General features: G+C 37.0%; 1 protein-coding gene across 1 annotated transcript in view; it reads right to left on the bottom strand.

Annotated features, from left to right (window-relative positions):
* Positions 1-23,771, bottom strand: part of LOC102810528 — a 373,438-nt gene that overhangs the window by 310,099 nt on the left and 39,568 nt on the right. The window contains exons 4-5 of the mRNA XM_006871864.1: positions 9,332-9,418; positions 6,970-7,102 (exon numbers count right to left, since the gene is read on the bottom strand). Of these exons, the coding sequence (XP_006871926.1) occupies positions 6,970-7,102; positions 9,332-9,418 (220 nt within the window). The remainder of the gene's footprint in view (positions 1-6,969; positions 7,103-9,331; positions 9,419-23,771) is intronic.

The raw sequence follows: 23,771 nt of genomic DNA on the forward strand, positions 1-23,771 counted from the left end.
AAAAAGGCAAAGTTTCCGCCCCCCTGCAAAAAAAACAAACAAAACAAACTAAAGAGGATAGAGAGAAACACTGTTAACTGATGATGTATGGAGGGGATTATAATCAATGTAATGAAACAAGTCATATGAATGGTTGAATGTGAAACTGATGATGTGCCCTGTAAATTTTCACTCAATCCATAATAAAAACCAAAAAAAAAAAACATGGAGAAAGGAAGGAAATGGTACAGCATTTGTAAAGTGCTGAAAGCAAAGAAATAAATGCTGAGAATTCTATATCCCATACAAATAAACTTCAGGAATTAAGGCAATTTAAAGACATTCTCAAATGAAGTAAAACTATGAGCACTCCTCTCCAGAAGCTCTGCTCTGAAAGAACTTTTAAAGTAAATTCTTCAGACAAAAAGCCAATGATACCAGAGAAACTTGAATCTTAAAGAATGAAGGAAGAGCAACAAACTAACAAAAATCATGTAAAGAAAAAAAAAAAAAAAGGAATAAACATGAAGCTTGAGATCATGGAGTTAACCATTCATAGAGCATGGAATAACCCCACAAACCACGCAGGTCCACATACGTAAAAATCCAATTTGTGACATTGTACAGCAATTTGTGGACAAAACCTTCTTTGTAAAAACTGCTATTTTCCTGAACTGTTTTGAGAGTATAAGTCTGCCTTATTAAACCCTGGCTGAGTTTCTAAATTGCAAAACCAGTTATTGAGGACAAAACAGGGTTTACCACCAAAGCAATTCTTTCCTGAGCTGATTCTGCATTGAACTGGAACAAGAGAATCCTAGGTTTCAACAAGGTCAACATAAAATTAACAAACTAAAAGAAATTAAATTTGCCTAGTCAAATTCTTCACATCACAGGTGTGAGAATGAAGAAACTCAGGTAAAGTATGCAAACATAAAAGAAACAGGAGCCAGATGCAGAACGGAGGTGACCTCTTCTACCAAGGGTCACCTCTTCAGGCCCCACCTTCCTCTGTCCATCATTTCATTTGATTTAGTCCCTGTCAGTACAGTCTACTTTAAAGGGGCCCCATTTTATCAACCTTTCTACTCTCAAGGGCAGATAGTAAATAAATACTCTGCTTCACAACTGTCATAGATTCTCCAAACGCCTTTTTTCTGAGACTACTGAAAAAGACTGTAAGGAGGAGGAAAAGGGAAAAGCCCAGTTGTGGGACCTTAAACACACTACTAAATCTCTCTATGTTTCAGTTTCCTTATGTACAAGTAAAAATAATAGCAGAGTACACCCTCCAATGGTAGTTGTGTTGAATAAATGAGATAAAATATGTGAAGATAAAATTGCTCTAGTCTAGTTTTGAAGTATTCAATAACAGAATAAAGATAATCAGACTAGCTGGGGTCCTCATATGGCAATAAGGATAAGTACTGGACTGCTAACCGCAAGACCCTTGAAACCCTACACAAGGTCACTATGAGTTGGAATGAACTCAGCATCACTCAACAGTAACAACAACAGCTACTCTTAGAGCTCTCGAATATGTCTAACCACCTCATTGTAAACAAAACTAAACAAAACAAAACTGACTAGCAGTTGCATTGGAACACTTCAAAATTCCCACGAAACCACTTCTCTTCTAAACTCTGTCCTATTCTTCAAGGTCCAGTAAAGTTTTGCCTCCTCCCAGAGACCAGTCCTAATCTACTTGTTGTTAAGTGCCCCTGGGCAGTTCAGACTCAGCAATCCTGCATAGGGTTTCCAAAGCTATAACTCTTTCCAGGAACAGAAACATAGAGCAGCTGGTGGGCTCAAGGGGCTAGTCTTGTGGTTTGTAGTCCGGTTCTTATCATACAGAGCTCCCACTCTCCCCATCATTCATTTGCTTTTGTTGTGAGGTATTGTCGAGTGGGTTCCAACTCATTGCAACCCTATGAGCAACAGGAGGCAATACTGCCAGTCCTGTACCATCCTCACGATTGTCATACTTGAGGGCTTTGCAACTGTCACTGTGGCAATCCATCTCATTGGGAGTCTTGTTTGATGACCCTCCACTTCACCAAGCATGATGTCCTTGTCTAGGGAATGGTTCCTCCTAACAATATGTACAAAGTATGAAAGATGAAATTTCATCATCCTGGCTTTTAAGGACCATTCTGTTTAAGGCAATGCACAAGACATGGGGAGGGAGTAGATGAATGGGATTATAGGATAAAATTTAGGGAGGTATGCATGGACTAAATGGGATAGAGGCACACTGTGATATATGCACAGCCTTGGAACAACAGGGCTCTATGATATAGGGATTGAGACAGAGTCTGAATGGGCAAATCATGTTAAGTTGCTTGACTGTTCTGTGGATATTAATTTCCCTTGCCTACTATTGTAATGTAGACATTTAAGTGGGATAGAAAGGAATATTGGGAAATATGATTACAGAAAGCTTGTTAGCCCATCTTCAGTCTATCCCTGATTGGATTTTCTGAAAGGGTATTAGAATATGCTCAGGGAAATAGCCTACTTGTTAAGCCTTGGTGACGTGTGGGGCCTTAGGTGGAATCCTGAGCCCCACCCAGAACTTTCCAAGGTGGAGCATTCCCAATTGAAAAGACATGCAGGCCAACCTAGAATGGCTAAAGGAACAGAAAATACTTCTTTAAAAAAAAGACTGTTTGGCTGTGACAATATCAATCAAACTGTTTGCCTTGGGGCGATCAAGGCAAGAAAATCAGCCCATCAGAATAAACCCCTTTCTAAGATTGAAACCCACCATCCTGTAGGCCAACTAGTGACCACCCTGGTCAACTTGTGAATGGAAGTGGGGGAAATACAGCAATGAAGACACTGGCTAAGTTTAGCCGTGTTCCACAGGGATCCGATGACCTTGAGATGAGAGAGATGGTTTGAAGTTCAGGGAGATGTGGAACTCCCAAGCCTATGGACACTGACCTAATCACTGGGGACTAGAGTTAAGAGTAAAGTGGTTAGCTAGTCTGAAGTGGGGGGAGGCATGCAAACATGTAGATAGTACTCATTTGACCTAACTTGGATGGCTTGCTGACCAGAACTTGATCAGATGAAGATAAAGAAGCTTAATACAGGGAGCAAGTGTAAATTGTGACAACTTGATGAACTGGACCTTTGCATATGGATAAAGTTGCCCAAAATTCCAACTGAAAGGGAAGGATGCTTCATATTAAGGCTCACATTTGCATCCTCAGTACACTGGGTTGATAGGATGGGCAACTTAGACTTCAGCTATCAAAACTGGGGGCTAGAAAGGCACGGAGTGGTTGGCTTACGAGATTTCATGAGGTTGCTTAGTGTCCGAATGAGGAACACTGAATAGTGTTCCTCTTGTCCAGATGGATGTGGTGATGATGGGGATAGAATTTTATGATTCAATTGTGATTAATTATTATCAGGACTAATTGTAATTATCACTGTAAATGTAGAACAGGTGTAAATAAAGGGGAGAGCAGTTAATCTGTCAGAAACAGAGGACCTAGGATCATCAAGAGGGAAGAACATGAAAGGAGCAAGGGATTCTAACCGGGAAAACTGAGATAACAGAGATGGTGGCAGAGTCCATGGCATCAAGGGACAGAACAACAGAGGACTACAGGCCATGGACTGAGAAAGGCAGTGTGCCTGTGACAGGAGGCTGGTTAGCAAAATGTGCCCTTTGGACATTTAAACAAACATATATTTCCAATGTGGTATGTATAGTTTTTTAAAAAAAAGGTAATAGATAAAATACTGTAGCTGATGGTGCATGGAAGGGATTGTAATCATGGCAGTGATTTGTTGAATGTAAAACTGTTGCTTTGTCCTGTAAACCTACACTCAATTCACAATCAAAGCTTTAAAAATTAAAAAAGGACCATTCTGGCTGTACTTCTTCTAACACAGATTTGTTAGACCCCATGGTATTTTTTATATTATTCCCCAACACCATACCTCAAGTGCATCTCTTCTACAGTCTTCTTTATTCATTGTCCAACTTTCACATGCATCTGAGAATATTGAAATTACGGTAGCTTGGAGGAGATGCACCTTAGCCCTCAAATTACATCTTTGCTTCTGATTACTTTCAAGAGGTCTTGTGCCACTGATTTGCCTAATGCAATATATTATTTGATTTCTTGACTCCTTCTTCCATATGTATTGATAGTGGAACCAAGAAAAATGAAGTCTTGGACACTTTCAATTTTTCTTCATGAATCATGCTGTTATTTATTAGTCCCATTGTAAAGATTTTTGTTTCCTTTACATAGGGGTGTAACCAATAGTGAGACTGTTATCTTTGATCTTCTTCAATAAGCACTTTCAGAAAGCCAGGTTGTGTTGTATGCATATCACAGGTTATTAATGAGTCCTCATATCCTGATGCCACATCTTTCTTCATATAACCCATATTCTCAGATTATTTGTTCAGCATACAGATTGAATAAGTGTGGTGAAAGAATACAACCCTGGCACACATCTTTCCTGATTTTAAACCATTCAGTGTCCCCTTATTCTGTTTGAACAACTGCCTCTTGGTCTATGTTCAGGTTCCACATGAGAACAATTAAGTGTATCAACTGGTCTTTCTTCTTGTTGTTGTTAAGTGTCATCAAGTCGATTTTGACTCATAGCAACTCTATATGGGGTTTCCCAGGAACAGTTGGTGAATTTGAACCACTGACTTTATGGTTCACAGTCCAATGCTTAACCTACAGCACCACACCAGGAATCCATCTCTTCTTATAGACATGTGTATTCTCCTATCACAGACAGCATTGATCTTTAAGATAGAAATGTTTTTTACTTGACCTGGCTTCAATGACTGGAGGATCAGAGCTCAACCAGAAGTAAAAAGAAGAGGAAAAAAAAAGTAATCTCATACAATTTGATAAACTTGACCTACACTATGGAAGCAGTAGCTCAAAAAAGGGAACAAGTCCTTACAGCAAGGATCATTCCCACCTCCTCCACACACAGAGTAGACAGGGATGGGCAACTTGGACATTGGCTACCCAAAATGGGGCGCGGGGGGCTACAAAGGCAAGAAGTGACTGGCTTACAAGCTTTCAAGAGGGCACCTAGATCCAGAGGGCTTGGAAGAAGGTAGAATCTCTAGTGAGTAGTATTCAATCTGTCTAGGCAGGGCTGATGCAATGAAATGCAGACAGGTCTCTGGTGATACAATAGTGAATAATTGTTATCAGGACTGATTGTGAGGGTTGGAAATGTAAAGGTAAGCGTTTTATAGCAAGGAGGGGAGTGATTAACTTTTCAGTCTAGGAGCGGAGGTCCCTGGCACCATCAAGGGAGAAGAGCAGAGAGCGGGACCCTACCCAGAGCAGTTATGCCTGAAATGGAGACAGAGATGATGACGTGGAGCAATGGAGCAGCTGGAGACTTTAGATCCAGAGAGGGAGAGCGACTGTGTGCTGAAGACCTGGGGGATATGGGGGAGGGATTGCAGGGTATACCCTTTGGTTGGTTGATGATGCATGGAGGGGATTGTAACCATGGCAATGAGACGATATATGATAGAATCAATGTAAAACTAATGTTCTCCCATGTAAACTATCACATAATTCACAATAAAATATTTAAGAAAAAAAAAAAAAGATAGAATTTTTTTTTTTAATGATGAATGTGATGCCATTCCTCTTCAATTTGTCATTCCCCCAAAATATGTGATCTGACGTAATCAGCCAATCAGTAGTAAGAGGACTAGGGCAGGATACAATATCCTTACTCAGGTCACATACCTGATGATGTAAGAGGAATTTCTCTCAGGTATGGCCTGCATCATAAGAGATAAAAGAAAAGTGAAGCAAGGAGAGACAGAGAGGGACCTCAGCATCACAAAGAAAAATATTCCGGAGTAGATAGCATCCTTTGGACCCAGAGTCTCTGAGCTGAGAATTTCCTAGATCCAGGGGAATATTGATGCCATGACACCAGGAGACCCCTCAAGGGGTACCAGGCCCACAGATGTTGAAAGGAGACAAGGACTTCCCACCAGAACTGACAGAAAGAAAGTCTTCTTCTAGCATTGGAATCCTGAATTCAGACAGCTAAACTCAAAGAAAAACTATTTGTCTGTTAAAGCCATCCACTTGTGATATTTCTGTTATGGCAGCAGTAGATAACTAAGACAGCTGGTATGTATCTGAGCCTAATGTTAGATTTTATGACATTGTGAAGCTCTTCTTAGTCATCAGATAATATTTATTACTAAATATTTCTAAAGAAAGCTAAGACATCACAATTTTAGTAAAATATAACCTGAGTTGCAGAAAAAAACCTATATTAAGCAACTGCCAATTTAATAATTCTCATAAACCATTCTATCATTCTTTTCCAAAGCAAAGAGCAAAAGGTCCTTAAGGACAGATGACAGAGTCACCCTGAATTATAATGGTGGAATGTAGTGATTGCTTAACTATAAGGGAAGTAGTTAAGAGCCTATTTCTCAGTCATATTTATACAAGATTTGGAAATGCTTCTGTTTTTGGCCAAATGCTTAGGAAATCATGAAACAATTGTTTTCATTTCCTGATTAAATAGACACATTTTCAAGAATAAGCTGGAGCTTGGTGAGAAAAGAACACAGTGACTCGCATTTCTTAGCCCTAAAGTAATTTAGTTGGCATTCAATTTTCTCATGACCTTCTAAAAATACTTTTTCTTGTTTTAAATGAGACATTTCAGCTGCCCTTCGTACAGGACAAACTGTTGACAAGAACTTACTCCTGAACACCAACATGTAAAATGAACACCAACAAGAGAAACATTTAGATGCATCTGTCATACTAGTAGAAGTAATGAAATGAAAAGTAAGAAATGAGCAGTTATTTATTCATTCAGTCAGTCTTTAGTCATTCAGTCTGTGAATTTATTCATTTACTTAGCATGTATTTATTGAGTTCCTTGTCCTGTAGCATTTAGACAAAAAGGTATTATTGGTGTTGCATGGAGTTCAATCTACCCTACCTGGAAGGATAGGTTGTCCTTTGATTAAAATAGGCAATTCTCGACAAATATCCCCATCCTCTTGATCTCGTGCTAACCACCGCTGAACAGGTATATAAAACTGTTTTCCAGAATGCATGTTCCATAACTTTATCTACAATAAAAACAATATGCCTTATGAAATATATAAGAGTATTATATCAAATTGTCAAATAAATTGTCAGATCATTTTATTATCATATATTATCAATATTTTCAAGTTTAGAGTTATCATTTTAAATCAATTGTTTCCCTGCTTTGACTTTTAGAAATGAATTTTCCTTCTAAATATGAAAGTGATTTCATAAATTTTAGCATAAAGTTATATTTAAGGCACTAGATATCCAAACTGATATAATTCCCTCCTTCAGTCTACCCTAGGGTCATCCAAACATTAATGAATTCAAGAAACAATTTATTATTTGTTAATAATTTTGTGACACTGTAGGATAAGCACTGGACCACAAGGTTGGATTGAGCTACAAGGTCAGCAGTTCAAACTCATCATTAGCTTCTCAGAAACCCTCTACAGGGTTGCTAAGAGTCAGAATTGACTTGGTGGCACTTAATAATAGCATTTTATTGGCACCTGTTCTGCCATATCTGATCAATTTATCCTAAAGTTAAACAAGGACATTAATAATAAATTCTGGTGTAGACAGATGAATGTAAAAAATAACCAAACTTTGTTTTGATCCTAAAATGTAACCTTTCCTGAGTTGTTCTTGTTAACTGCCATTAAGTTGGCCCTAACTCATGAATACCACAACTCATAGCAACCTCAATACAATGGAACAAAACACTCCCCAGTCTGTTGTGGATCAGACCCCTGAGATCCATAGGGTTTCCATTGGAGATGCTAACATTTCTTTTAAAAGCTTCAGAGAGAAATTGTTTTATCTGTTAATTTACTTTCTTTAAACTGCCTCAAATGAGAGGTTTTTCAGCTTTTGTTTTAAAAATCATCTCATCTTAAAAAAAAAAAAAAAAAAATCATCTCATCTTGAAGGCAGATTTTCAGTCTCCAATCCTAATTTTATGGTTCTTAAACCCAGCAATTTGGTTTTATAAATGCACATCAGATATGATTCTGATAGAAGTGAGCACTGAATGTCACATAAAATAACCATTGATTTCCAAAGCTGCTGCCTTGATTTTAAATTTGATTATTATCAAAACCCAAAACAGACTTTTTGAGAAAGACAAAATAAACAATCATTTGAAATGTGTCATACTCCAGGGATGTGGGCAATATCATAGAGGGTTAGATAATTCATCAAGGGGCTAATCTTGGGGAAAAGTGAAGGGGCTACCTAATTCCTCCAGAAGCCTCCAGCACAGCTACTTTAGCACTGTTCTGTGCCAGGGTGCTGAAGCTGCAGCAGACAGCAGTGCTGGAAGTCTGGTGAGGGTAGAGAGAATAGTGGGGTGGGGCGGGGTGGCCTGTGGGCGAAGGAGCTGGCAGAGAGCAGCAGATGACTCAAACCTCTACACTGCACAAGCATAACTTTGAAATCTAACTTCTACATTTTGTGCTTTTATTTTTGCATTGTGCTCCTGGATCCTTGTGATTTAATACAATGAAGATAGCATTAGTAATAATTATATATTCTTGCTAAAACAATTTTTTAATGCTGATTTCAATGTATTACTCATCTTCCATGAATTTTTCATTATTTTACATATAATAAAAACATAAAAGAAGGATAGGTTTGCCAAGAAATATGACTTGGCAATTTGAGAACTTGTTTAAATCAAGATGATTTATTTTAAAATCATAGAGTATATAAATACACCATATATAAAAATGTATGGTAAGCCATGCAATTTCCAATATGAGAGGTCTGCATTTAATGATAATCATCACAATACGTATTTTTCATTCTGAACAAGCCTTTTTTTTCTTCCTGCAAATACTCAAGGGACACTATTTTATTTCACATACTTTGAACAGATTTAATGGTTAGCATTGAAGTTTTGTAATTATCATTTTACCAACACAATAGCATAGCTTTACAGCTTTTCTGAAGTACATTATATGCACTTAGTCACTTGTTCAATAATATTAGAATTATATCAAGAAGCTACGTGAGTTTATCAAGTCTCCCAAATATTTTCTTTCTAATAAGGTGAAATAATTGTTTGTTTAAAGTGCTTTCTTAATTAATTGGGGATGAATCAATTAATAAAGGGCATATGATATCAGTGTCTTAGAGGAATGAACTGACTTAAAAAAATCTATGTTAGAATTCATCAACTTTCAATAGGCATGAAATATCCACTGAGACTTATTTCCCAAGTCAAATTTGCAGAGGATTTTGCAGAGGATGGGATACACCCTTACCTCTTTACAGTGCCAGGCAGGAGAGGGTCCAGAGTTGGTATGACCAATACGAATCTTAAAAAGTGTTCCAATGTCTCCAACAGTGATCTATGAGGAAACTCAGAGAATATATTTTGATGTAATTTCACAAAATCCACTTAAAAACAGTTCTCACTAAGATACTGACTCGATGGCACTTAACAACAACAATTAGAACATTATATATTGAAAAAGTCAATCCGTCAGGAATATAAAATCATAAACAAGCATCTCAAAAGAAAACATTAAAAAATGTTTAAAATGAAGGGAAAAATAAACAGTATGTATGATCAGCACTGGACTGGGAACCAAAAGGTCGGCAGTTCAAACCCACCAGAAGCTCCTTGGAAAGCCCACACAGGGTCACTATGATATTGATTAGACAGCATGTAAAGTTGGTTCCAACTCATAGCAACCCTGTATAAGGTTTCCAAGGAGCAGCAGATGAGTTTGAACTGCTGACCTTGCAGTTCAAGCCAACCTTGCAGTCAAGAGCATTAACCTGCAGCACCAGACTTCAATATGCAACATTGAATAGGATAGAACATACAAACAGAATATTAATATGGAAATAGACAACTTAAACAAGACTATAAACTAATTGGATTGCTGGCGTGACACTGTAGGATAAGCACTCAATTGCTAATCACAAGGTCAGCAGTTCAAACACACCAGTCGTTCCTCAGAAACCCTATCTATCCAGGGTCGCTATGAGTTAGAACCAACTCCATGGCATTTAACAACAACAATACATATATACAACATTAACAAATTAACAATTATATATATACATATATATATAGTTGTTGTGGAGTCCTGGTGTGGTGCTGTGGGTTAATGTGCCACACTGCAAAGCCATTTGAACTGCAAGGTTGGCAGTTCAAGCTCACCAGCTGCTCTTCAGAAACCCTACACAGGGTTGCTATGGGTTGGGATCGACTCAATGGCACTTAACAACAACAACATATAGTTGTTGTTATGTTGTATATATAAATACATATGTACGTGCCAAAATGTTTTGTACATAATGTCCAATGTAGGAAATTGACAGTAGTAAATGTATATATTAAAAAAGAAATCAAGTCAATTACCTAACTTTACACCACAAGAATCTAGAAAAAGAAGAGATAACTTAACCCAAAAGTAGCAGAAAAAGAAAATAATATATATTACAGTAGAGAAGAATGAAATAGGGAATAAGGAGACAACAGAATCAATGACATAAAAAAAAAATTGCCTTTTGAAATGTCAACAGAATTGACAAATCTCTAAATAGACTGATAAAGGAAAAAAAAAAAAAAGAGAAGATACAAATAACTAAAATTATATATGAAAATGTAGACATTTCTGTCCCTGAAGAAACAAAAATATTATACAAGAACATAACATACAACAACAAATTAATTAACCTAGATAAAATAAACAAATTTCCAGAAACAAACTACCAAAACTGATTCAAGAAAACACGCAAAATCTGAACAAGTGAAAAGATTATATCAGTAATAATAAAAAAAGAAAAGAAAAACTCCCAACAAAGAAAAGAACAAGGTTCATATGACTTCACTAGTGAATTCTACCAAGCATTTAAAGAAGAGTTAACATGAATCCTTCTTAAAATCTTTCAAAAATAATGTAAGCAATACTAAATATAGGAGTGTATTTCCTAAATCTTCCTATGAGGCCAGAATAACTTTGACATCAAAGCTAGGTAAAAATATAACAAGAAAAGAAAACCACAGGCTAATATTCCTTATGAATGTTGTTGTGAGATACTGTCCAGTCAGTTCCAAGGTTTCAACTCATTGCGACCCACCGGACAAAAGAAACACTGACCACTCTTCCATCATCCTCACAATTGTTATATTTTAGCTCATTGTTTCAGCCACTATATAAATCCATCTCACTAACAGTATTCCTCTTTATTGTTGAACTTCTACTTTACCAAGCATGATGTCCTTCACCAGAGACTGGTCTCTGTATAAGAAACAAAGCCTCTCTATCCTCTCTTCTAAGGTGCATTTGGCTGTACTTCCTCCAAGACAGATTAATTTGTTCTTCTGGTGATCCATGGTAATTACAATATTTTTTGCCAACACCATGGTTCAAATCCATTGATTTTTTTCTCTGGTCTTCCTCACATGCATATGAAGCAATTGAAAATACCATAGCTTGGTCACACATATCTTAATCCAGGCTTTTGAAGCAGATTTGCCCAATGACTGATACCTTCCATGGACATTGGTTGTGGCTCCAAATAAAATGAAATCCTTGACAGCGTCAATCTTTTTTCATTTTTGTATGGGTCCAGTTGTGAGGATTTTTGTTTTCTTTGCACTAAAATGTAATCCATAGTTAAAGCAATGTAATCTTCATCAGTAATCTTCATGTACACTTCATCAGTAATCTTCATGTAATCTTCATCAGTAAGGTCTTCAAGGCCTCTTAGCTTTAAGCAAGCAATTGTTACTGAGTCTCCCTCCAATCCTGATACTGCATTCTTCTTAATAAAGTCCAGCTTCTGAGATTATTTGCTCAGTATACAGACTTAATAAGCATGGTGAGTGGATAAAACACCTTAGACAACATCTTTCTTGATTTCAACTATGCAACAGCACCTTTAGTTCTGATCAAATAGCTGTCTCTTAATCTATATACAGGTTCCACATGAGCACAATTAAGTATTTTGGTATTCTCATTTTTCAGAAAGTTGTTCATAGTTTTTTATGATCAACAGAGCTCAATGCCTTTTCAGAGTAAATAAAACCCAAGTAAACATCATTCTGGTATTCTCTGTTTTCAGCCAAGATCTGTCTGACATCAGCATTGATATCACTCATCGGGATCCCTCTGAAAACAGGAATTATTAAAAAATGAAATGGATTGCATTAAGATAGACACCGTAAGCATTAGTGAACTGAAATGGACTAGTATTGGCCACTTTGAATCACATTCATTGTCCAAAAAAAAACATTTGAAGATTTATCTTGAACTGAAATGCTGTATGTAATAGGATAATATCCATACACATACAAATTCATGCACCAATCACTAAAACCAGTAATGAGGAAGTTGTATTGAACCACGTCTTCAGTCTGAAATCAAAATATATTGATAATTGCTGGTGATTGGAATGCAAAAGTTGAAAAGAAAGAGGAAGAGGATCAGTAGTTGGAAAACATGGCCTTGCTGATAGAAATGAAGTTGGGGATCACTTGAGAGAATTGTGCAAGACGAACTACTTACTCATTGCAAATACTTTTGCACAATAACATAAACAGTGACTCTACACATGGATATCACCTGATGGAATACACAGGAATAAAACTGACTAAATCTTTGGGAAGAGATGATGGAGTTCAATATCATCAGCCAAACAAATGCCAGAGGCCAACTGTAGATCAGGCTATCAATTGCTTAATTGAGGCTACAAACTTAAAATAAGCCCACCAGAGCAAAAATATGACCTTGAATATATACCACCTGAATTTAGATGCCATCTAAAGAACAGATTTGATCCATTAGAAACTAATTATCATCTGAGGTGGGACATTACCACCAGAAAGGACAAGCAGACTAGCCTGGAACAGCTAGAGTGAGAGAAGATACACCTTCAAAAAAAAAGATCATCAGGAAAAAAAACAAAAAAAAAAAAAAATGGCCGTATGATTGGCTACTACAAAGAATAAGCAAGTTGTTTGCCGGGAAGTCATCAAGGCAAGCAATCAAACAAATCCCCCTCTAAGATTGAAACTCAAAATAAACACATAAGCATGCATGTAAGCTTGCTGGTGAACATATTGGTATACTGGTGAGTGGAAGAGGAGGAAAGGCAGCAATGAAGAAATGGTCTGAGTTCAGCCATGGTCCATAGACTCCCATTGACCTGGAAATGAGAGAGAGATGAGGAAGGGCTGGTTAGTCAGTGTGGTGAGACCTGGGGACACCTGAGCCCATGGACAAGGACATAGCCACAGAGGGCTAGAGCTGAGAGTGAAGCATCCAGCTGATATGAAATGAGGGGAGATGCACAAGAACAGCCAAACTTACAGATAGTAGCCATTTGACCTAGCCTCGATGAACTTGACCTATAATCATGGAGGTAATAGCTCAAAATACCAAAGAGAGGGAAAGAGTCTTCACATCAAAGATCAATGCTATCCCCTCTGTATACAGGTTAGATAGGGAGGGCAACTTAGACATTGGCTACCTAAAATGAGGGGGTGATAAAGGCTTGAAGTGACTGGCTTACAAGGTTTCAAGAGGGAGTTTAGTTTAAGAGTGTGTGGGGGAAGATTGAGTCCTCACTCAATAGTTTTCATCTTGTCTAGATGGGTCTGGTAAAAAGACATGGGGATAAGATTCTTATGATTCAATAGTGAGTAATTGCTATCATGACTAATTGCAACTGAGCCAATTGTAAAGGTAGAAGTTTTGTAACAAAAATGGGGGAGTAGTTAATCTTACAGTCCAGAAACAGAGGACCCTAGGACCATCAAGGGAAAAGAGAACAAACAGTGTATGACCTTATCTAGAGAAGCAGTGACATCAGAGATGGAGGCAGAGATGGGAACATGGAGAGAGGGAGCAGCTGAGGACTCTAGATTCATGGAAAGAGAGGGACTGAGAGCTAGCAGTCAGGAGGCAAACTTGCAGAATGTGCCCTTTGGGGTGTAAATTATTATATATGCGTAAGTGTTTTAAAAAAATTTTAAAGCTAAAATGAATAGAGAGAAATACTGTTAACTGATGGTACATGGAGGGGATTATAAGCAATGTGCCAGACTGCAAAGCTGTTTGAACTACAAGTTCGGTGGTTCAAGCTCACCAGATGCTCCTTGGGAACCCTATACAGGGTTGCTATAGGTCGGAATCGACTCAACGGCACTTAACAACAACAATAAAACAAAATGTATGATTTGTTCAATGTAGAACTGATGATCTGATGATCTTCCCTATAAACTTTCTCTCAATTCACAATAAAAACTTATAAAAAGAAAAAAAAAAAGGAAACTAATTACCAAAACCCAGCATAGTTGTGGTATAACTTCAAGAACATCATACATGAAGAAAGCCAAAAATCATTAAAAAGATACAAAAGAAAGAAAATACTGAAATAGATGTCAACAGAGAGTCTGAAATATGCTCTTAAATGTACAGAAGTTAAAAAATAAAAAAGAAGAAATTAGATAGTAAAAGAGCTGAACAGAAAATTCCAAAGGGCAGCTTGTGAAGACAAAGTCAAATATTATAATAAAATGTACAAAGACCTGAAGTTACACAACCAGAATGGAAGAACACAATCAGTATTTCTCAAGTTGAAAGAACTGAAGAAACAATTCAAGCCTAGGCATGTGATATTGAAGGATTTTATAAGCAAAATATTGAATGTTGTAGGAAGCATCAAAACATGATGGAGGGAATACACAGAGTCTCTATACCAACCTTTTCAAGAGGTAGCATATGATCAAGAACTGATAGAATTGAAGAAAGAAGTCCACACTGCACTGAAAGCATTGGTGGAAAAGAAGGCTCCAGGAATTGATAGAATACCAGTTGAAATGATTCAACAAATTTATGCAGTGCCAGAAACTCTCACTTGTCTATGCCAAGAAATTTAGAAGATAGCTGTCTGGACAACTGATTGGAAGAGATCCAAGTGTGTGCCCATTCCAAAGAAAGGTGACCCAACAGAATATGGGAATCATTATTATAAAATCCAAGTGAAATTTTGTTCAAGATAATAAAAATGGTTGCAACAGTATACCAATAGGGAGCTGCCAGAAATGTCAGATACAGAAGAGGACATGGAACAAGGGATATCGTTGCTGATGTCAGATGAAAGTATGAAAGGAGAGAGTACCAGAAAGATGGTTACCTGTGTTTTATTTACTATGCAAAGGTATTTGAACAATTGGATCATAACTATGGGTAACATTGCAAAGAATGGGTATTCCAGAATACTTAATTGTGCTCATGAGGAACCTATACATAGAACAAGAAGCAGTTGTTAGAACAGCACAAGGGGATAATGAATGGTTTAAAATTAGGAAAGGTTTAAAATTAGGAATGGTTTAAAATTAGGAAAGGTTTAAAATTAGGAATGCTGAATGGTGTATGCAGCCACTTTGCTGAATCATTCAATGAGTTCCAAAAATTTTCTTGCTGAGTCTTTGGGATTTTCTATGTATAGAACCGTATCATCTGCAAAAAGTGTTTTACTTCTTCTTTTCCAATTAGTTTTGTTGTTACTGCTGTCAAGTCAGTTCCAACTCATAGTGACCATGCATTGAGGTTTCTAGGCTTGTAAATCTTAAGGAGCTCTGATAGTGTAGTGGTTACAAATCGGGCTGCAAACCAACTCCACATGGTATATAACAACAACAAATCTTAATAGGAGCAGAAAGCCTTATCTTTCCCCCATGGAGTGGCAGGTTGGCTTGAATTGCCGATCTTGTGGGTGCTTATCCTATGGAGCTACAGCACTCCAATTTTCCTTTCTTGCCTGATAGCTCTAGTAAGACATCCAATACAATACTGAATAAGACTGGTGATAAAAGGCATCCTTGTCTGGTTCATATTCACAAAGGGAATGCTTTCATTTTCTCTCCATTGAAGGTAATGTTGGCTGTTGGATTTGTATACATGTCTTCAATTATACTGAGTAATTTCCCTTTTATTCCTATTTTGTTGAGTGTTTTTATCAAGAAAAGATGTTGGATTTCTTCCAATGTCTTTTCTGCATCAATCAATATGATTGTGTGATTCTTGTTTTGTTTATGTAGTTAATTAAGTTTATTGGTTTTCTAATACTGAACCATCCTTGCATATCTGCTGTGACTCCCACTTGGTCATGATGTATTTTTCTTAATATATTGTTGCATTCAATTGGCTAGGATTTTGTTGAGAATTTTTGCATCTATGCTCATGAGGGATATTTTTCTATAATTCTCTTTTTTAGTGATGTCTTTGCCTGGTTTTGATATGAGGGTTATGCTTGCTTCATAAAATGTATTTGGGAGGTTCCCATCCTTTTCTATGTTTGGGTAGAATTGGTGTCAGTTCTTCTCTGGATGCTTGGTAGAATTCACCAGTAAAGCCACTTGGGCCAGAATTGTTTTGCTGGGAGTCTTTTAATGACCTGATCAATTTCTTCTGGTATTATAGGTCTGTTCAAGTTTTCTATTTCATTCTGTGCTAGTTTAGGTAGGTCATGCTTTTCCAAAATTTGTCCATTTCTTCTATTCAAATTTGTTGGTATTCAAATCTTCATAGTATTTTGTTATTATCCTTTTTATTTCTATTGGTTCTCTTATGATGCTACCTATATCATTTCTTATATGTGTTGTTTGTATCTTCTCCTTATCTTTTCTTAGATTGGCCAATATTTTGTCTATTTTGTTAATTCTTTCAATTGTTTTTTCTTTTTTCTGTTTCATTTATTTTTTCGCTAGTCTTTCTTACTTCTTTTCCTCTGGTAGTTGCAGGGGTACTTTTCTAATTGTTGAAGATTTTGTGTTAATGTGTTGATTTAGGCTCTTTCTTCATTTTGGAAGTGTTTAGTGATAAAAATTGCCCTCTAAGAACTGCTTTTGCTATGTCCCAAAAGTTTTGGTATGTTATTCTTTTGTTCTCATTTGATTACAGAAATTCTTTATTTCACTTTTCATTTTTTCTATTGTCCAGTAGCTTTGGAAAAATGTTATTCAGTTTCTATGTATTTGGTTTTCCCCTTGATCTTCCTATTACTGATTTCTAATTTTATAGCTTTGTAGTATTACTATGATTTCTAATTGTCTATTTCTCCAATTCTTTTAGAGTCTTATTTATGTATTTTGAGGATATTTCATTGGGAGGATAGATATTTATTATGCTCATGTCCTCTTGTTCAACTGACAATTTAATCACAAGGTCATGTCCTACTTTGTCTCTTATGCTGGTTTTTGCCTTGAAGTGTATTTTATATCAGAAATTAATTTTGCCATTCTTCTCATTTTTCATTACTGTTAGCGTGATATATTTTTTACATTCATTGAGTTATAGTTTCTTTTTGTCTTTGTGTGTAAGGTATGTCCCTTGTAGACAGGATATTGAAGGAACCTATTTTCTTATATATTCTGCTTCACTCTGTCTCTTGGCTGGTGCATTTGATTCACTGATGTTCAATGTAATATAAATAAGATTTTGCAGAGTGTGTTTTGTTTGTTTGTTGTTGTTGTTTTTTGTGTGTAGAGCTGCTGGTTTCTTTTTTCCACATAATTTCTATGCTTGAGCTCATTTTGTTTGTGCCTTTTCTTATACACTTCTTCATTACTACTATTTAATGCTTACTAAATCTTTTTGGTTGTCCTTCTGGATTTCGTGTGAATGCTTATTCTTTTTTTTTTTTTTTTTTTTTGACTACCCTGTAATTTATTCATTTCTTCACCAGTTAAAACAGTCTGTTTTATCTTGAAATCTACTTTACTTCCTTGACATTTGAAAGTTTGCAACTATACTTGCCCTTCCTTTCACTTTGTAGTTGTTTTCATTATAAATTGATATCTCTGGTACCCTATTTTCAGTCTTGTAGGTTTGTTTTACTTTGGATACTTCTCCATCTGAATTGAATTCTGTGTTGTGTTGCTGTGTATAACAGTCTCCAGCTGTTGCTGGTTCTCAGTCCAGTGGACTCCCTTTAGTATTTTTTGTGAAGTTTGTCTGGTTTTTTATAAATTCCTTTACTTTTTATGAAATAAAGAAATGTTCTTTATATTTGAGGAAAAGCTTTTCTGAGTATATGATTTTTGTTTGGAAATTTTTTTTTTCTTTCAGAGTTTTGTATGTCTTCCCATTGCCTTCCTGCCTGCATTGCTTCCTCTGAGAAATCAAGAGTTTAATCTTACTGGTTCTCCTTTGTAGATAACGCTTAGTTTTTCCCCACCTCAGGATTTTCTCAGGATTATCTCCTTATCACTGGTTTGGAAAGTTTGATTCAAATATGTCCTGGTGATTTTCTTTTGGGGTCTTTGCTATTTTGGATTTGTTCAGATTCAGGAATGCTTATCTTCTCATATTTCTTGATGTTAGGAAAGTTATTTTTCCAACAACTCTGACTCTCTTTTCTGTGTTTCTCTTCCTGTTCTGGAATTCTGATTAACCATAACTTATTCTTTTTCATAGTCTCCCATGTGATCTTGGGCTATCTTCAGTTTTATTGTTGTTGTTTTTTCATCCTTTTTTCTGATCGCTCTTCATACTAGTATTGAGAAGTTTATCTTCAAGCTCACTGATTCAGGTTTCCATTGATTTAAATCTACCCCTTTGCCATTTACTGTCCATTTTTGAATCTTATTGTTAATCTTGTAGATTTCTATTTGTAGGGTTTGTATTGCCTCCAACCCTTTATCATTTTTGCTTGTCCCTATAGTGTTTTTCCTGAATTCTTCCTTGTTTTCCTTGAACTTTCTGTATCAGATATTTCCAACGCCTTTTTTCCCTCAAATATATTTTCTGTCTCTGCTTTTTGGTCACTTGTTTGAGTCATTCTGTCTTGTTTCTTCATGTAAACAGAAACTGCTTTCTGAAGCATTGTGGTGTTGTTGTATTTGTATTAAATTGATGTTTGCATGTTGGTGTGTTCTTAATAAGGGGATGGAATTGTGTGCATCATTCTCTGTTCACCATTCATACCACTCAGTTTAGGATGGGTTTGGCTGATGTTGTTATTGTCATTGATCAGGTGTATAGCAACTGATATTGGCTCTTGCCCAGTGGGCAGAGTAATCGATGGTACTGTTGTGGCTGCACTGTAAGGACACTGTTGCTCTCCTTTTCCAGGGGAGACAAAAAGAGAAAAAACACATATAAGAGAGAAAAAGAAAGTTAAAAAAAAACAACAAAACAGCAACATAACAAAATAGTTAAGGGGAAAAAGAGCAAGCAATATAAAGGGGGAAAAAAAGAAAGAAAATAGAGAGAGAGAAAAAGATAAAAGCCCACAGAAGAGAGAAACTAAAAAGAGAAAGGAAAAAAAAACAAAATATAGGGATCCCAAGGCTCTGGCAGAAAAAGGCAGTTAGGAAGAGGAATGAGTCAAACAGAAAGAGAACAGAGAATAGTAAAGAAAAATCAAGCATTAAAAAATGATTTTCAGTTGGCGACGGCAGAGCAGATTCAGGTGGGCTCCTTGGTAGAGGGGCTGAAATCCCAGAGAAACTACACCAGAGCTTTGGCTCTACCATCAAGGTCTTAGCATCAGCTTCCCAAAACCACAAGTGGAATAATCACGGTATTAAAGAAAGTATTGCTTTTTGAAAATAAGCATGGGACTCCCTCTGCGGCCATCCCACCTGGGAGGAAGTCAGAGGGTGGGACTACAGACAGGCTGGTAGAGTGCACCAGCGCTGAAAGCAGGGAAGTGACAGTTGTGAAAAAAGGCATGAAGACATTTTACATGTTTTTTTGTTTTGTTTTGTTTTGTTTTTGCCTCCCCTTCACTGTCATGCCCTCTTTGCCCAGCCCAGACCCTTTCAGGAAGGTGGGTGCACATACCCCAAAATGGTCCAGCACTGAGACTACAGCTTTCCCATGTCATAGAGAAAGAGAGAGAGACCCCCACTGCATGGGACTCCCTCTACAGCAATCCTGCCCTGGAGGAAGTCAGAGGGCGAAACTACAGTCAGACCAAAAAAGGGCACCCGCACTAAAAGCAGGAAGGTTCTTGTCTCTGCTTTTATATTGCCTCTACTTTGGGACCTTTTGACCACACATTTTTCCTGGAGGTGGGAGATTTTTCTCCCTACGTTACCCAAGAAACAATAGCAATTGTGGCCATATAGCCATGCTACAAGCATGCCACATAATATTCCACCATTCAGACAAAAGCCAATAAAAGCTGCTAAACATTTCATGTGAAAAGAGAAGCCTATCTCCTGATCATATCAACCAGGAGACACATAATAAGCTTAATAACACAACAAACATCCATTTAAACATTAAAAAAACCACATAATTATTGGAAATGAACAAAAAACAACAAAAGATATCAAAACATGTCCAAAAACAGAAGAGAGTAGATGAGGAAAATGAGCTGGAGACAGACAAAGGCTTTCTGGAAGACAGAGAGCACATTTTAGATATGCCTGAGAAAGAAAACAGAGGAATGATATAGAACCATATTTAAATACTCCAAAAAGGGGTGGAGGAAAACAAGGAAGAAGTCAGGAAAGTACTACAAGAGCAATCAAATAATATTGATACAGCATTGGAAACAATTCAAAACCTGCAAAAAGAGGTCCAGATGATTCATAAAAAATATCATAAATGGACAATACACTGAAAGGGGAAAGTAGCAGAATAGAAGAGATGGAAGTCAGAACTAGAGAGCTGGAAGACAAATCTCTCAAAACTGCTAAGATAGAAGAGCAAGCTGAAAAAAGAATTAAAAAATCTGGAGAGTTTAAGATTCATGATGGATAATGTGAACAGGAACAACTTAAGAATCATTGGTGTTCCATGTTGCGGACCGTGTAAGACTAGTCAGAGGTTTGAGGTCCTATAGGCCCGAGTGTAACAAATGAGGCCACTGGCAGTTAATGGCAAATTGCTTTCATCTTAATATTCAGTTATATATATTAAATTAATACATGGAGCCTTTGAAAATCCACAGATAAATGTGATATTTTCCTAAAGCCGAGACTAAAGGTTGCAAGGTTAAACCTTTCTCCAAAGGATTAACTAAAAATATCTTAGCTACTTCTCGGTTCTTTGTTCTATAGACAAAGAACCCATCCTCCTTAATCCCTTTTCCAGGTGCAGCCCATTCACCTGGGCGTCTCCTGCAGAACTCTCACCTTCCCCCAACTGAGTTCAGGGGCTATAGATATGTTAATTGGGCCTCAGAATCCAAGTTGCTGGCCTGGGATTCGAACCAGCGAAGTCTGATGTAAAGTTACCTGAATGTCTGGAAAAGTACTGAGGTTAGCTGTACCTTGCCTTGGTCCCTCCCAGCTTGGTGTGAAACTCTGCCCCTAAATAAAGCAGAGGCCCGGGCCTCCCCAGGTGTGCATTGCTGGTTGGGAGGCATGGAGTAAAAATAGCAGTGCATTACTGGTTGGAAGGCTTTCAGTAAAGACTGAAGTGCATTACTGGTTGGAAGGCTTGCAGTAACGATTGCAGTGCATTACTGGTTGGAAGGCATGTAGTAAAGATTGCAGGGCAGTGAGTTGCTGCCTGCAGAGGCCATGATGCCTGCAGTCCCAAGCCTGCCCACCAGTGATGTATCCACCCTGGCTTTGGGGCGCCTCATTGTCTCCCTTCTTCTGTTTGTCTATGTATTCTTTCGCTATCCCTATCGCCTCTGGATCTCCCCTCCTCGTGAACCAAACACTCATGAACATAACTATGTCGAGGTCAGACCCCGGCAGCTCCAGAACAGGAAGAATCAAAGAAGTCCACAGAGGAGATAGTTGAAGAGCTGCTGAAGAAAAATTCGCTAACATTTTGAAAGATAAGAAGATAAACATTCAAGAAACTGAACATATCCTGGGAAGGATAGAACCCAAAAGAAAGTCACCAAGACATATAATAATCAAGAGCTACAAAATCAAGACAAGGAGAGATTACTAAAAGCAGCCCAGGAGTAGAGAAGTGTCACTTATAAAGACAAGCAAATCAGATTAAGCTCTGACTATTCAGAACAAACCATGCAGGCAAGAAGGCAATGGGGAGACATATACAAAACCCTACAAGAATAAAGCTGCCAACTAAGAATTGTCTATCCAGCAAAAATATCAATCAAATACAAAGGTACAATCAAAACATTCCAAAAAAATAAGCCGAATCTGAGAGATTTTATTAAAACCAATCCAGCACTTCAAAACATCCTAAAGGAAGTTCTGTGGACTGAAAACCAACTAGAACAGACAAAAACAGAGATTGATAGGCATGGCAACACCACCTGGAACTCAGTCGATAGATACCCAAGTCCAGAACAGAACAAGACTACAACAATGAATTCAAAGGAGCTGGGAGGTCAACTAAAGATCAAAATTATATCAATGCCAAAGAAGGGATAAACATAGCAAGAAAGATCCAGGTGGTGAGGTTGTCAGGTAGATTACAGGATACAATAGATTCTCTTAAATGGAGAGAAAAGTTAGTAGACTATAAGGTAACCCCAAAGAAAGTTAATACTTCACAACATACCATGAAAATGAACTTCCAAAAAAGAACAAGCAAACATAAAAACTAAGAAGAAACTGACCAAAAAAAGCACAAAACCCACAAACCCAACACAAGAAGGCATGCAGAACAAAAGAATGAACAGTACTAACAAAAAAGTAACATAAGGACAGCAATTAATTCATACCTATCGATAATTACATTGAATGTCAATAGCTAGAATGCACCAGTGAAGAGACAGAGAGTGGCACAATGATAAGAAAACAAGACCCTTCAATATGCTGCCTGCAAGAGACACACCTTACACACAAAGACAAAAACAGACTAAAAATTAAAGGATGGAAAAAAATTTACCAAACTAACTGCAATAATAAACAAGCAGGGGTAGCAATATTAATCTCTGACAAAGTAAACTTTAAGATAAAAACTAGCATAGGAGACAAAGAAGGACCCTTTCTCATGATCAAAGGGTCAATTGACATAACCATAATAAATATCTACACTCCCAATGAAAGAGCATCAAAATACATGAAACAAACCTTACTAGAATTGAAGAAAGAAATAGATAAATCTACAAATATAGTGGGAGGTTTTAATATGCCCTTTTAAAAAGGTACACAACAACCAGAAAGAAACTCGACAAAGTTACAGAGGAAATAAACAACACAATCAACCAACTTGACTTCATAGACGTATACAGAGCATTCAGCCCAACAACAGCACAATATATGTTCTTCTCTAGTGAGCATGGAACATTTTCCAGAATTGACCATGTGTTAGGTCACAAAGCAAGCCACCATAAATTTACAAACATCAAAATTCTACAAATCATCTTCTCAGACCACAATGCTATAAAATTAGAAATCAACAATAAGAAGACCAAGAAAATAAAGTTGAATACATGGAAACTGAACAACACTCTGCTGAAAAGAGACCGGGTAAAAGAAGAAATTAAATGTGAATTCACAAAATTCCTAGAAATAAATGAGAATGAAAACACAACATACCAAAATCACTGGGACACAGTAAAAGTAGTGCTGAGACGACAATTTATTGCAATAAATGCACACATCCAAAAAGAGGAAAGAACCAAACTTAACACATTAATACAGCATATCCAACAATTAGCAGCAGACCAGCAGAGGGAACCTACAGTCACCAAAAGAAAGGAAATAATAAAGATAAGAGCAGAAATAAATGAGATGGAAAACAGAAAAACTATAGAAAGAATCAACAGGACAAGAAGCTGGTTCTTTGAAAG

Source organism: Chrysochloris asiatica, unplaced genomic scaffold (assembly GCF_000296735.1).
Source record: "Chrysochloris asiatica unplaced genomic scaffold, ChrAsi1.0 scaffold00176, whole genome shotgun sequence".
In the NCBI taxonomy this organism is placed as follows: Eukaryota; Metazoa; Chordata; class Mammalia; order Afrosoricida; family Chrysochloridae; genus Chrysochloris; species Chrysochloris asiatica.